This window comes from Rana temporaria, chromosome 7, assembly GCF_905171775.1.
Source record: "Rana temporaria chromosome 7, aRanTem1.1, whole genome shotgun sequence".
Taxonomy (NCBI): domain Eukaryota; kingdom Metazoa; phylum Chordata; class Amphibia; order Anura; family Ranidae; genus Rana; species Rana temporaria.
Window position 1 is genome coordinate 70,680,249 of NC_053495.1, and position 14,005 is coordinate 70,694,253.

General features: G+C 41.9%; 1 protein-coding gene across 1 annotated transcript in view; it reads right to left on the reverse strand.

Annotated features, from left to right (window-relative positions):
- Positions 1–14,005, reverse strand: part of TNRC6B (trinucleotide repeat containing adaptor 6B) — a 512,528-nt gene that overhangs the window by 12,152 nt on the left and 486,371 nt on the right. The window contains 3 exon segments of the mRNA XM_040359579.1: positions 8,512–8,651; positions 8,760–8,830; positions 9,326–9,562. Of these exon segments, the coding sequence (XP_040215513.1) occupies positions 8,512–8,651; positions 8,760–8,830; positions 9,326–9,562 (448 nt within the window).

Sequence of the window (14,005 nt, forward strand, 5' to 3'; positions counted from 1 at the left end):
GTCTACTTCAGATACCAGGCCCCTAATTTTAGTATTGCTGGATTGGGATGCCGTACTGGACCGTGGGATAGCAGGTCCTGACTGCAAGGTAACATCCATGGTGATCGATCCGCCAATGAAAGCAGAAGTGAAAACCATGCCCTCTTTGGCTAAAAGGCTATTAGGATAAGAGATGTCTGCTCTGTCCTGAACTGGAGAGAATTTTTGGTAACAGATGCAGAGGGAAGGCGTAAGTTAGTCTGAAAGTCCATGCGTTCTGGAGAGCATCGACTGCTACTGGTCGATCCCTTGGGTTCAGGGAGAAAAAATCTGATAAGTTGGTGTTTTCTTTGTTGTCAAATAAGTCGATCTCTGGAAGGCCCCATTTTGAAACTATTTCCGCTAACACTGTCAAATCTAGTGACCATTCTTCTTGTGAGATTAACTGTCTGCTCAAAAAATCGGCTAGATTGTTTTGTACACCCTTGAGATGGATTGCTGAAAGGGATTCCAGATTTTCCGCTGCCCATGAAAATATTTCCAGTGCTATGCTCATCAGGGTGGGACTCCTGGTTCCTCCCTATTTGTTTAGGTATGCTACCGAGTTTATATTGTCCGATTTGACCTGTATATGTATGTGTCTGAGCTGACTTTGGAATGCTGAGATTCCTCTGGCTACGGCTTTTAGTTCTCTGTAGTTAGAGGAGTGTTGTTTCTCTAGGTGAGTCCAAGTGCCCTGTGCCCATTGTCCATCTAGATGGGCCCCCCATCCCTGATTGCTGGCATGCGTAGTCAATATGCGTGCAATCAGGGAGGTCCACAGTAGTCCTTTTTGTAAATTGCACCAAAGGGCCTGCTTTGTTATTTCTGGGAGGTACACCTTGTCCTTCAAGTCTTTTCCCATCAGATTTTGTAGGAGAAAGGACTGGCGTGGTCTTTGGTGAAACCTGGCCCATTTGACTGCCGGGATGAAGGCAGTCATGAGTCCTAAGGCTGACATTATTTCTCTTATTGTAACTGGGAGATTTGTCTGCATTTGTGCCATCCGTTGTCCCAGACGATCAATTTTGTCTTGTAGGAGTATGTTTTTTCTCCCTGTTGATGATCCAACCCAACTGAATCTTCTAGTAGTTTCTGTTCTGTTGGTGCTATAAACAGCAAGTCGTCCAAGTAAGGGATAATTGTTATGGCTTGGAGTCTTAATGGTGCTAGTGTCTCTGCCAGGATCTTGGTAAAGATCCTCGGAGATGAGGAGAGGCCGAAGGGCAGAGCTTGGCTTTGAAAGCGCTAGACGTTGTTCTCTATCCGTATGTTTTGGAAATGGGTATCAGGACTTTTTGGTCTACTAGTTCTCCTATGAGTTGTGGTAATGCCTGCGCTTTTGCTGGGTCTCTTGCTAACTGAGTAACCAAAAATCTCGTTGAAGGTTTTTGGTTATACGCTAGGACATACCCTTTCTCTATAACTCCCCTGATAAAACTGTTGGAGGTCAGTTTTTTCCATTGTGAAAAGAAGTCCCCCAATCTTCAGTTGGATGCTGGCATCACTGTAGTTTGGGATTTTTGTCAGGAGGGTTAAAGAGCACGCCTGCCTTTTGTTTCCCTCTCGGTGCCGACCAGGGTTTGTTTGTCTTCCCTTTTTCTTGTGTTTTCCTAGGAAATCACTTTTTCTTATCAGGAAAAGTCTTTTTTCTGTCAGCCGTACGCGCTAAGGCTTTGTGTAGAGGGGTGCCAAACAGGAATTTGCCTGAAAAAGGGAATGCTACACAGGCGTAATTTTGAGGCTGTGTCTGCCGCCCAGGGTTTGAGCCAAAGGGTTCTCCTGGCTGCTACGGACAGTGAAGCTGCCCTAGCTAATTTTACGGATTCAGTTGAGGCGTCTGCAATGAATTGGAAAGATATAGGTTGCGTTAACTGTAGTCAATCTGCACCAAAATATGAACAAGAATAGTGAATAATTGTCACTTAGTACAAATAAGTGAGTAAATATGTGAATTTAAAATACAAAAATTATTAATACAATAGTCCAGTGAACTAAACACTGTATTATTACGTGAAGCAAATAAATGTTGTATAAACCAAAAAGTCCAAGAAAAACACCAGTGGAGATGTTATAAAATTATTATGATAGACTCAAGAGTTGGAACACCCATGTGAAAACAGTCTCTTCCAAATGCTGTAATTGCTCCACAGATAGAAGTTGTTTGATAGGATCCACCACCAAGAGAAGTGCCTGCTTACCGGATCTTAGTGACCCCCTATTACAGAGGGTCAAAGACAGCTTTAAAACAGATGCAGCTCACTCTACTCCAGCACTCTAAATCCGAATGATGATAGGTCAAATCAAATCACCCACAGACTCGATGGACTCCAATGGCAGAGATCATACCAAAAAAACAAGAAAAGCTCCCATAGTGTAAAACCATATAGGATTTATTAAAGAAAGGATAAAAGAAACACTTACATCAGATCAAGAAATAAACAGCCTTAAACCCGCAGTGCCGGCCGGTCACCTGCAGGTAAACCCGTTCCTGTGGGTAGGTAAAATGGGGAGTGACGTTTTCGCGCCATTCCGCCCTACGCCGTTTCGCAAAAACTTGCGTCTTCCAGGGGCCTAAAAGACCCCTTGAAAGGCCCCTGGAAGAGGAAAGTTTTTGCAAAACGGCATAGGGCGGAACGGCGCAGAAACGTCACTCCCCATTTTACCTACCCACGGGAATGGGTTTACCTGCAGGCGACCGGCTGGCACTGCGGGTTTAAGGCTGTTTATTTCTTGATCTGATGTAAGTGTTTTTTTTATAATTTCTTTAATAAATCCTATATGGTTTTACACTATGGGAGCTTTTCTTGTTGTTCTATCTGTGGAGCAATTACAGCATTTGGAAGAGACTGTTTTCACATGGGTGTTCCAACTCTAAATCTATCATAATAATTGTATAACATCTCCACTGGTGTTTTTCTTTGACTTTTTGGTTTATACAACATTTATTTGCTTCACGTAATACAGTGTGTAGTTCACTGGACTATTATATTAATAATTTTTTTTTTTTTTTTTTTATTTTATTAACTTATATTTACTCACTTATTTGTACTAAGTGACAATTATTCACTATTCTTGATTGACTACAGTTAGCGCAACCTATATCTTTCCAATTTTGTACACTGTTTGTTTATCAGCAGGTTTGCAGCCATCTTATCCCCACAGATTTATTCATTTATTCAATTGTTTTGGGATCACTTATAATTTTTTCAACTAATATATTTTTTAGCGCGGTGTAGCGCAGTTTCTTCCCCCATTTTTTCCAGTGTCTGCAATGAAACCTACTGCTTTAAAAAGCATGGGAAAGGATTTTGACAACTCTGACCTAGGGGTACCTGCCGTGAGGTGTTCCTGTAATTGTTTTAGCCAAAATTCGAAATTTCGGCATACACAGGTGGTTGCTAGTGCTGGCCTAAGGTTGGCCATAGCTGTCTCCCAGGATCTTTTGAGGATTACATCCCCTCTCTCATGGGGTCCCCTAAATGCCCTATGTCCTCGAAGAATAAATCAAGAGTGTTTTGACACCTTCCCTAGGGGGACTGGTTCCAGACTTAACTGGGGTCATTATCAAAAGGGAACCTTCTTTTCAGTCCACCTGAAAAGAAAGACCTCTTATCGGGTTCCTTCCATTCCCTGAGTACCAGGTCTGACATGAGCTTGGGTACTGGAAATACCTATTTTCTTTTATTTAAACCCTCGAACATCTTATCGTGCCTTGAGAGTGAGGTTTTCTCTTCCTTTAGCTCCAAGGTTTCGTGAATGGCCCCTACTAATTGGTCTACTTCCTCCTGAGATAGCTTGAATCTGGTGGGGGTGCCTGAGTCCTCCTGACCTTTCTCCTTCCCAGAATCCGATTGGAAAGGAATCCAGGTCAGTATTTCTAAGGGAAATCTCCTCATTCTCCACAAGTTCTCACTGAAGCTACCGGAGTAGGAGAGGTGGGCACCTCTTGTTGCCTGATGGCTGAGCATGGGATTTGAGTATCTTCAATAACAAAGGAACTTAAAGGGGAATCCTCCTCGCTCTTTAGTACCGCTGAGATACAAGAGGAACAAAGTTTTGGTGTAGTTGGAAGAGAGCCTTGTGCTGCAAGAGGGACATTTTTTTTTGTCTTTGGTAAGGGGTATTGCTCTGTCTGTTCTGTTGGAATCCTTCTGAGAGGGGGCTTTAAGCAGGTACAAAAGTATTTAGTCTATCGCCTCCCCTGTCTAAGGTGCCCAACAGAGCTTGAGATAGTTCCCCCTGGCTTCCGCCTTCTAGCTCTTCTTCTATGCAAGAGAAAACACAGGAAAAAAGGACTCTGGCCAGGCCAGCCAGCCTACCTGTGAAGAGCCGGCGTTAAACTCCCCTGGAGCGTGGGATGCCTCCATGGTGCTCCGTTTGTTAAGCATTCTCAGCCCATGCTGTATTGCCTTTAAGCACCGACTCGTCCTTCCCCTTTTCTCTGTGCCGGAAACCAGAACCATAGCTTCCGGCGCGCAGTGATGACTCGCATCCCCCGGAATTGACGCTCTGCGTCTACCGGGTCACAGCGCCTACCGCGAGAAGTGTGAGTTCTCCTGCTGCCGACTCCGCCGCCATGTCCCGTCACCACTGCCCACTCCCTCGCCGGGCACCGGAGAGATGGGGGAACTCCAAGCACATGCGGAGGGAACCCGTGGCCCGCGGAGAGATTTAAGGTGTGGGGGACTTTCGGCTGGACAGCCCTTGTTGATGGATACGCTCCAGGACCTATCTTCCCTTTAAAAGACAGTTCCTCCTGGCAACAAATCTCCTCCCACTGAGGAAACACAAAAAACTGACCAGGTGCCTTAAAGAGCTGGAGGCAATGTGTTTCCTGTCCAGGGAGGAGCTCATCTCTCAAGGGCTGTCCTGAAAGATGACTGGGGGAAAGACGGATCCTGGTGGTAAGGGATTCAATTATTAGGACAAAGAGGGTCATCTGTCACAAAGACCTTAAGTGCTAAACTGTATGTTGTTTACCGGGCGCTTGGATTCGGCACATCGCAGATCTGGTGGACAGATTCTTGGATGAGGCTGGGGAGGACCCAGCTGTCATGGTGCACGTTGGTACCTATGACAAAGTTACAGGAAGATGGAGAGTCCTAAAAAAAGATTTCAGGAATTTCTCTAAATTAAAGAGAAGTACCTTCAAGGTAGTATTCTCAGAAATACAGGCACCTCAATCCACTCCAGAGAGGCAGCGGGCGATCAGGAAAATTAACAAGTGGCTGAGGAGATGTTGGAGAAAGGAGGGGTTCGGGTCGCTGAAGAACTGGGCTGAGGTCAGGGTCGCACCAAAATGGGGAGGGTGCAGCTCTGCTGGAAAAGAAGATGGTCGAAAAGTTAGAGGGGCTTTTAAACTAGGTGTTGGGTGGGGGGGAGGGGTCCAAATGTAGAGCTAACCAGCATTGAGCAAGGTTCAGTGGGTAATATTTGGGCCATTAGTGGGAGTACTGGAGCTGCTAATGTACGAGGGGGATTTAGAATTTATGGGAATTTCAGAAACTTGGTTTGACGGCTCACATAATTGGCTGGCAACCATTCAGGGGTATTCCCTATATTGTAGACATAGGAAGAGTAGGAAAGGGGAAGGAGTATGCCTGTATATCAAGTAGAATGTGCTAATGAACATGAGGGACGACATCAATAATAGAGCTAGGGAGGAGGTAGAATCCTTGTGGGTGGAACACCAAAGGGAGGAAAATAATGGGAAAGTAATAGTGGGCGTATGCTACTGGACCCTTAACCTGAGGGAGGAGGGGGAGGAAGACCTGCTATAACACCTTGAAATGGCGGCAAGTCATTATAATGGGGGATTTTAATTACCCAGATATCAACTGGGCAGAAGGCCGTTTAAGGCTCACTATTTCCTAAATGTCTTGCAGGATAATTTCATGGGTGAGCTGGTGAATGCACCAACAAGAGATAATGCATTTCTTGACCTACTGATTACTAACAATACAGACCTGATCACGGATGTGGAAATATGGGGCAACTCAGGAAACAGTGACCACATGCCAATTAGATTCAGTAGAATCACAGAAATAAGAAGCACAAGGGTAGTACAAGTACACTGAACTTAAATAGAGGGAACTTCCCTAAACTGCGCTTTTTGCTAGATGATATTAAATGGGATAATATAGGAACAAAAAACACGGATAAAAAATGGGAGTGCTTTAAGAGCATACTAATTAAAAGGTATTGGCCAGTGCATTCCAATGGGAAATAAGTTAAAACGTGCTAAAAATAATCCTGGGTGGCTAAATTCCTAATGTAAAAATGCATATAAAAGCAAAAGAAAAGGCCTTAAAAAAATATGAGGTTGAGGGAGGGGTCATTGTCAGCATTCCAACAATACAAAGAATGTAAGAACAAAAAGTAAAAGCGCAATCAGTTCAGCTAAAATAGACCATGAAAGGCACATAGAGGAGGAAAGTATATATATATATATTATATATATTATATATATATATATATATATATATATATATATATATATATATATATATATATATATATATATATATATATATATATATATATAAAATGTTTTAAATATATTAATATTTGGCTCCATAAAGGATGGCTGAGGGAATTTAGTTACAAAAGACAAAGAGAAGACAAAGGTTTTATATGCATTCTTCTCCTCAGTTTTCACAAAGGAAAAAGGGGGATATTGTAACCAAGACTGTATGAATGTTAATAAAAAGTCACAGAATGCACCCTCATGGAAGAGGCCAGTATCAGAAATAGAATTGAAAAACTTAAAAATAAGTCACCAGGACCAGATGGCTTACACCTGAGGGTCTTTAAGGAACTCAGTCAGGTGATAGCTAAACCATTGTTCCTATTTTTTATAGACAGTTTACTGACTGGAATAGTACCAGCTAATTGGAGAAAAGCCAACGTGGTACCAATATTTAAAAAAGGGCCTAGATATATCCCTGGAAACTACAGGCCAGTTAGTCTATCATCAATAGTCTTCAAGTTATTAGTAATGAAAACAGTATCATAAGTAGCAATTAGCATGGATTAATGAAGAATTGTTCTTGCCAGAACAATCTATGAGGAAATGAGCTGCCATCTAGATAAAGGAAGGCCTGTGGATGTGGTGAAAAGGCATTTAATACAGTTCCCCACAAACATTAACTTTACAAACTGAGGTCTGTTGGCATGGTTCATGGGGTGAGTACCTGGATTGAAAACTGGCTACAGGGGTGGGTCCAAATGGTGGCGATAAATAGCGAATACTTGGAATGATCTGGTGTGGTAAGTGGGGTCCCCCAAGGATCTGTCCTGGGACCAATTCTGTTTAACTTATTTATATAGAGGATGGGGAAGATAGCTCAATCTCAGTATTTGAGGATGATACAAAGTTAAGCAGGGCAATAACTTCTGTGTGGGATGTGGAAACCTTACAAGAAAACCTTAATAAAATAATGAGTTAGGCAGCTACATGGCAAATGAGGTTCAATGTTGAAAAAAGTAAGGCAATGCATTTGGGTGCTAAAAATATGAACGCAAGTCCTCTTTAGGAGAAAAACCTCTTGGGGTATCTAGAATGGTAAAGGAACTGGGGGTAGATGACAGGCTCAGCAATGGCATGCAATGCTAAGCTGCTGCAAGCAAAGCCAAAAGAATATTATCAGGTATTAAAAAGGGTATTCACTCCAGAGACAAAAAGATAATTCTCTCTCTACAAGACTAGTACGGCCGCATCTTGAGTATGCCGTCCAGTTCTGGGCACCAGTCCTCAAGAAGGGTATGCTGGAACTGGAGAGAGAGGAGCAACAAAGCTAATAAAGGGACTAGACGATCTCAGCTATGGGGAAAAACCACAAGCATTGAACTTATTCTCTCTGGAGAAGAGATGCTTGAGAGGGGATATGATAGCGATGTACAAATATCTTACTGGTGACCTTAGCACAAAGGGAGTTTAAAAAGACACATGGCCATTCACTGAAACGGGAAGAGAAGCGGTTTAACCTTAAACTGCGCAGAGGTTTTTTTTTTTACTGTCGGAGCGGCAAGGATGTGGAATTCTCTTTTACAAGCAGTGGTATCAGCAGGGAGCATGGCTAGTTGAAAAAAACGATTAGATGGGCACCTTATCACAGCATACAGGGATATATGATATATTATTGACATAAACACAAGCACGCTCACACATCACATGTTGAACTGGTGTCTTTTTTTTCAGCCTTACCAACTATGTATTTCCTTCCTTTCCCATCTCTAACTGAATCTCAATATGGGGCCATATAGTGCTGGTTGGAAGGTAGAATGAGTCCTTATCAGTGTGTCTGATACCTGGTTGTGTAAACAGGCATTTTTCACCAAAGCAGTCAGCTTGTTAAAAGGTATAGAAAGGAACAGAGGGCTCCACCAATTTTTATTTCGGAACAGTATAAAAAAAAAATGTTTAAAAACGTATTCTCTTTAGGAATTACTTTCATTTCTATTACTAATTTACATGCCCTACTGACTCACATGTGCAGGGCATTCTGGGCCTTGGCTGCCTCCTGTTTGGTGCTGTATCGGATAAGAGCTGTGCCCTGGGTGAGGTTGAGATGGAATGTCAGGAGAGGGCCATGCTGCATGCAGATCGTCCGGAGGGTGGAACCGTCGATCTAGAAAAAGAAACAAACCACCAAAAAGCATAACCATTTACCAGCTCCTAAAATAGACAATGATTTGCAATTTTATGAACGTGCATTATTCTGATTATCTGCAGATACCTGTGGTGTAAGATTAAGAAGGATCAGCCAGTAACTTGGACGCACAGAACTGCCATCACTCCAGGTAGATCCTATAAATAAATGACTTGTTAAATCAGTATTTTTTTCAAAACCAGATATTCAATATCAAAACCACCGCAATTTAACAGCTGTAGCTGAAACACTGATATTTGCCATGTTGCTTTGATGAGATGTGACAGTGCAACATATATTGTAATATTATTTATCCTACTTCACAATTGAAGAATGATGTCTCTATGCCCACTCACACTGAGAATTTACAGCATATTGGAAAATCTTGTTGCAGTTATCAATGTTTCAAGCAGTTGGAGGCGCTTGATGTAATATTTGGGGATAAGGAACAATCTCTAGCCATGCTCCGATAATGGATACTGCTTGCAAAGCTCTGTCCTTTTACAGTTGGTATGAAGAGATACATTTTATTACTGAGGTTATTAATTCTGCTTTCTCCTTAGTACAAAAGTTTATATCACACGCTAATAAGCAATGACTACAAATATGCAAATAAACATTTACTCCAACATCAGAGATCCTTATCAATTTACCAGATGTGATCCTTGAGTCCTGACCACCCCATCCTCTTACAGAGCGAGGGGCTGTGCTGTTCCATGGAGAATTGGTGGCTTTGGGATTGTTGGTGAGCCCTGGAGGGGGGCGAGGCAGCCCAGGGCTATTTCTGGACATCTGGTTCTTCCACATCTTGTTTGAGTGATGTGATGGATTGTGTCCAATGGGGTCTGGTGACCAGGTGGATTTATAGTCCCCAAACTTTGCTGAGAGTGCTGGTTTAAAAAAAAAAAAAAAATAGCATAAGAAAAAATAAGGAAACCTGTCAAATGAGAAACATGCCTGCCATGCCCCCTTCATTTGGCTTCAATATATAAGCTACTGACTTGGAACAGACACACAGAAGAGTTTACATGTTTTTCTAAGTTTATGGATCTTTACACTTTGTCATTGATTCAGTTATAAAGCCAAATGATCAGCAAAACAACTAAGGTAGCTAACAAAAGAAAATATACAAACATATAGAAAATGTACCATTTAAAGCAGAGCTTCACCAAAAAGGGGAAGCTCCGTTTGCCTCCTCCCCCCCTCCGCTGCCACATTTGTCACCTTGTTTATAGTTTTTTGATTGTTTATATCTCAGTATTGAACTACATTTTATGTACCCAGGTCAACACACCCCGTGAGACCTTGTGGTTCTTCTGGTCCCCCCAGTTGGATCCCGACTCTTTTTGGGCTTCACAGCAGGGAGGGGAGGCGGGACCACCCACCCGCATCTCCTCTTTATGCTTTGCCTTCATGGCCGTTACTCTGGCCGCATCCCCAGGTCACCTCCGGATGTATGCAGTGAGGTCGGCACGCTCATCGGCACGCTCACACCACCGCAGCGTCACACACGTTGCGTCGAGGGCTCACGCCCTCTTGGGACGCCGAGGGAGCCACACGTGGGCCGTTTCCTCAGTGGCCCCAATTTGCCTTCTGTGAGGGGGAGGAGGAAGGATAGGCGGCACCTGCATCCCATTAGCCAATTGTCTTTGGCGCACTATTTAAATATTTGGCTGCAAGAGGATCACTACATGATTCCGATGCAGACCCAGACTGGACAGCCAGTACATACATATACATGGCTCCATGTGAGTATATAGGAATATAATAATAATGTATCATTTAGCCGGCTATGGTCGCCACATTCTAGGCTATGAGACATTACTATTCCCGTTGTAGATTTGATTTAACTCAAATCGCAACTTTTTTTTTGTTTGTTCATTATCTCTTGATTATTCCTTTTATACATTGTATCCAACAGTCTCCACCTGTCCAGCTCCTTGGTAGTTGGCTACTATCACATATAGCCAACACAGTGTGCAACTCTAGTACTTACCACACACACTCACAGCATCACATTCCACTTCATGCTCTCACTCTCATATTCCCTCACATGTTAGATCTGTCTCACTAGAGAGTTTTTTTCTTTTCTTTTTTTCTTTACTGCACCTTGTACATTCATACCCTATCGTAATTGTGTTATTTCATTTATATCATCACATGCATTAGGCAACACTGGCATGCCTCATGTTTACATTTTTTACACCTTCAGCACATTCAATTCACTGTATTTAGCAGATTTATAGATACCTTACCCATCATAATTCACTTCATAATTACATCCATCTGTTCATCATTTTACTTTTTTAAATACTTTTATTGCCTTTGACCCTAAATTAGAGATATATATATAATATATATATATATTAATATATATATATATATATATATATATATATATATATATATATATATATATATATATATATATATATATATATATACACATTTGGGATGACACTGCAGGTGCCGGTCCTCGTTTCTTTGCCTCCGGGAGCACTAGTGTGTGGCTCCTTGCAAGCCCATTTTCTTGCCGGGTTTTCTGTTCCTCTGGGGAGTTGGGAATCACCACGGGATTCTCCGGATTGTGTAACTGGCTTACTTTTTTGGCTATGAAATCATCCATCTCTTTCCTTAGTGGTAATTATCAGTGTTTCTATCTATAAATTTATTCAATGCATATCTTGATATGTTTCAAGTTGCATATACTTCTGTTTACCGTATTTTCCGGCGTATAAGACGACCCCCTACTTTTACTGTTAAAATATAGGGTTTGGGCTATACTCGCCGTATAAGACTACCCCTCTTCCAACGCACACCAAATAAAAAATTTAAAACATCAGATTTGATTTTAATATTTTAAATTCAAATGCTTACTGTATTCACTGCATGTATCTGCTCACCAGATAGACTGCCTTTCCTCAGAATCGCCAATCCCAGTATACAACCAGCCAATCACGCATGGCTCTGGCTCTCTGCTCTGATGTGTTTCCTGTAATCTGCCACTCTGATATCATGATGTCAGTCACAGACAGCGTCACAACAACAAGTGATGCTCGTGAGCAGTCCTTGCAGGCATGGTAGGGAGGAGAGGGGGCACCAGATTTCGAGCTGCACTATGCTCAGAACACTCAGGAGAAGCTCTTCAGCATTTTATCTTCCCCAGCTGTCACACTACCCCGTGTTCTAAATTCTTATACAGCCCACACACTGAACTGAGTGCCTCCTTTTCTGTAGCTGCAGCCGTACCAGACAGAGAGCAGGGGGAGGGGGCGGCTCCAGAAGCAGCTAGAAGGTGGCTGTACCTGAAGTTTCAGCACACCGTATATTTGCTTGTAAGGCGACCCCCGGAGTACAGAATGGAGCAGGGAGGGGGGGCGGCTGGCCAGGATGCAGAGCACGGTGGCTCAGCTAGAGGGTGGCTGACTGTCCCTGAAGTTTCAGCACGCCGTATATCGGCTTGTAAAACGACACCCGGCGTACAGAATGGAGCAGGAAGGGGGGGCGGCTGGCCAGGATGCAGAGCACGGTGGCTTAGCTAGAGGGTGGCTGACTGTCCCTGAAGTTTCAGCACGCCGCATACTGGCTAAAAGACAACACCCGGCGTATAAGACGACCCCCGACTTTTGAGAAGATTTTCATGGGTTAAAAAGTCGTCTTATACGCCGGAAAATACGGTATATATTTACAGCCAACTTTCCCCCTGAAGATGACCATAAAAGAACAGTGTAAAAATAAAAAAAAGTAAAATAAATAAGAAGTGCAGAAGCAACCGCATACGTGTGTAGCGCCCACATTTGAAAACGGTGTTCAAACCACACATGAGATATCACACGTTCGTTAGAGCGAGAGCAATAATTCTATCCCTAGACCTCCACTTACTCAAAAACATGCAACCTGTAAAATTTATTAAACGTTGTCTATGAAGATTTTTAGGGACAAAAGTTTGTCGCCATTTCATGAGCAGGCGCAATCTTGAAGTGTGACATCTTTGGGTATCAATACTCAGTGTAACATCATCTTTCACAATATAAAAAAAATTGACCTTACTTTACTGTTGTCTTATTTTTTAATTAAAAAAAAGTGTAATTTGTTCCAAAAAAAAAAGTGCGCTTGCAGGACCGCTGCACAAATACGGTGTGATAGAAAGTATTGCAAAGACCGCCATTTTATTCTCTTTATTGTGTTAGATAAAAAATATTTAATGTTTGGGGTTTCCAAGTTATTTTCTAGCAAAAAAAAAAGATTTTAACTTGTAAACAAGTTTAACCACTTGACCACTGGGCACTTAAACCCCCTTCCTAACCAGACCAATTTTCAGCTTTCGGTGCTCTCACATTTTGAATGACAATTACTCAGTCATACAATATTGGATTGGAATAAATACTTTTAGAGCGCCGAATGCGAGTTGTGAAACTCGCGTCTAGGCGCTTACCAACAAGCTGGGGGTATCCAGTTCCCAGGAGCAAATATGAACCCATATGAAATTTTTGTCCTTTTTTTCACACAAATATAGCTTTCTTTTGGTGGTATCTAATCACTATTGGGTTTTTTATTTTTTGCGCGAAGAAAAAAAGACTGAAAATTCTGTAAAAAAATGAATTTTTCTTCACTTCTGTTCTAAAATTTTGTAAATTTGTAATTTCTCTTCATAAATTTTGGCCAAAATTTATACTGCTACATATCTTTGGTAAAAATAAGTACAAATGGGTGCATATTATTTTATCTTTGTGAAAGTTTTAGAGTCCACCAGCTATGGTGCCAATATCTGAAAATTGATCACACCCGAAGTACTGATCTAATTTCTTGAGACCCTAACATGCCAGAAAAGTACAAATACCCCCCAAATGACTCCTTTTTGGAAAGAAGACATTCCAAGGTATTGTTTTATTTCACTAAATTGTCATATTATCAGGTTATTTCACAGCATATGCATACCACAAATTGCACCCCAAAACACATTTTGCTATTCCTCCCTAGTATGGCGATACCACATGTGTGAGACTTTTACACAGCGTGGCCACATACAGAGGACCATCAGGCGTTCTGGAGCACCCAGGCCAATTCTGACATTTCTCTCCTACATGTAAAAACTATCATTTATTTGCTAGAAAATTACATAGAACCCCAAAACATTATATTTGTTTTCTTAGCAAAGACCCTAGAAAATACAATGACGGTTGTTGCAGCTTTTTATCTCACATGGTATTTGCGCAGCAATTTTTCAAACGCTTTTTTAAAAAAAAAAAACGATAAAGTTAGCCCAATGTGAAAAATTAAGTTACGCCGAGTAAATAGATACCCAACATGTCACCCTTCAAAATTGCACACAC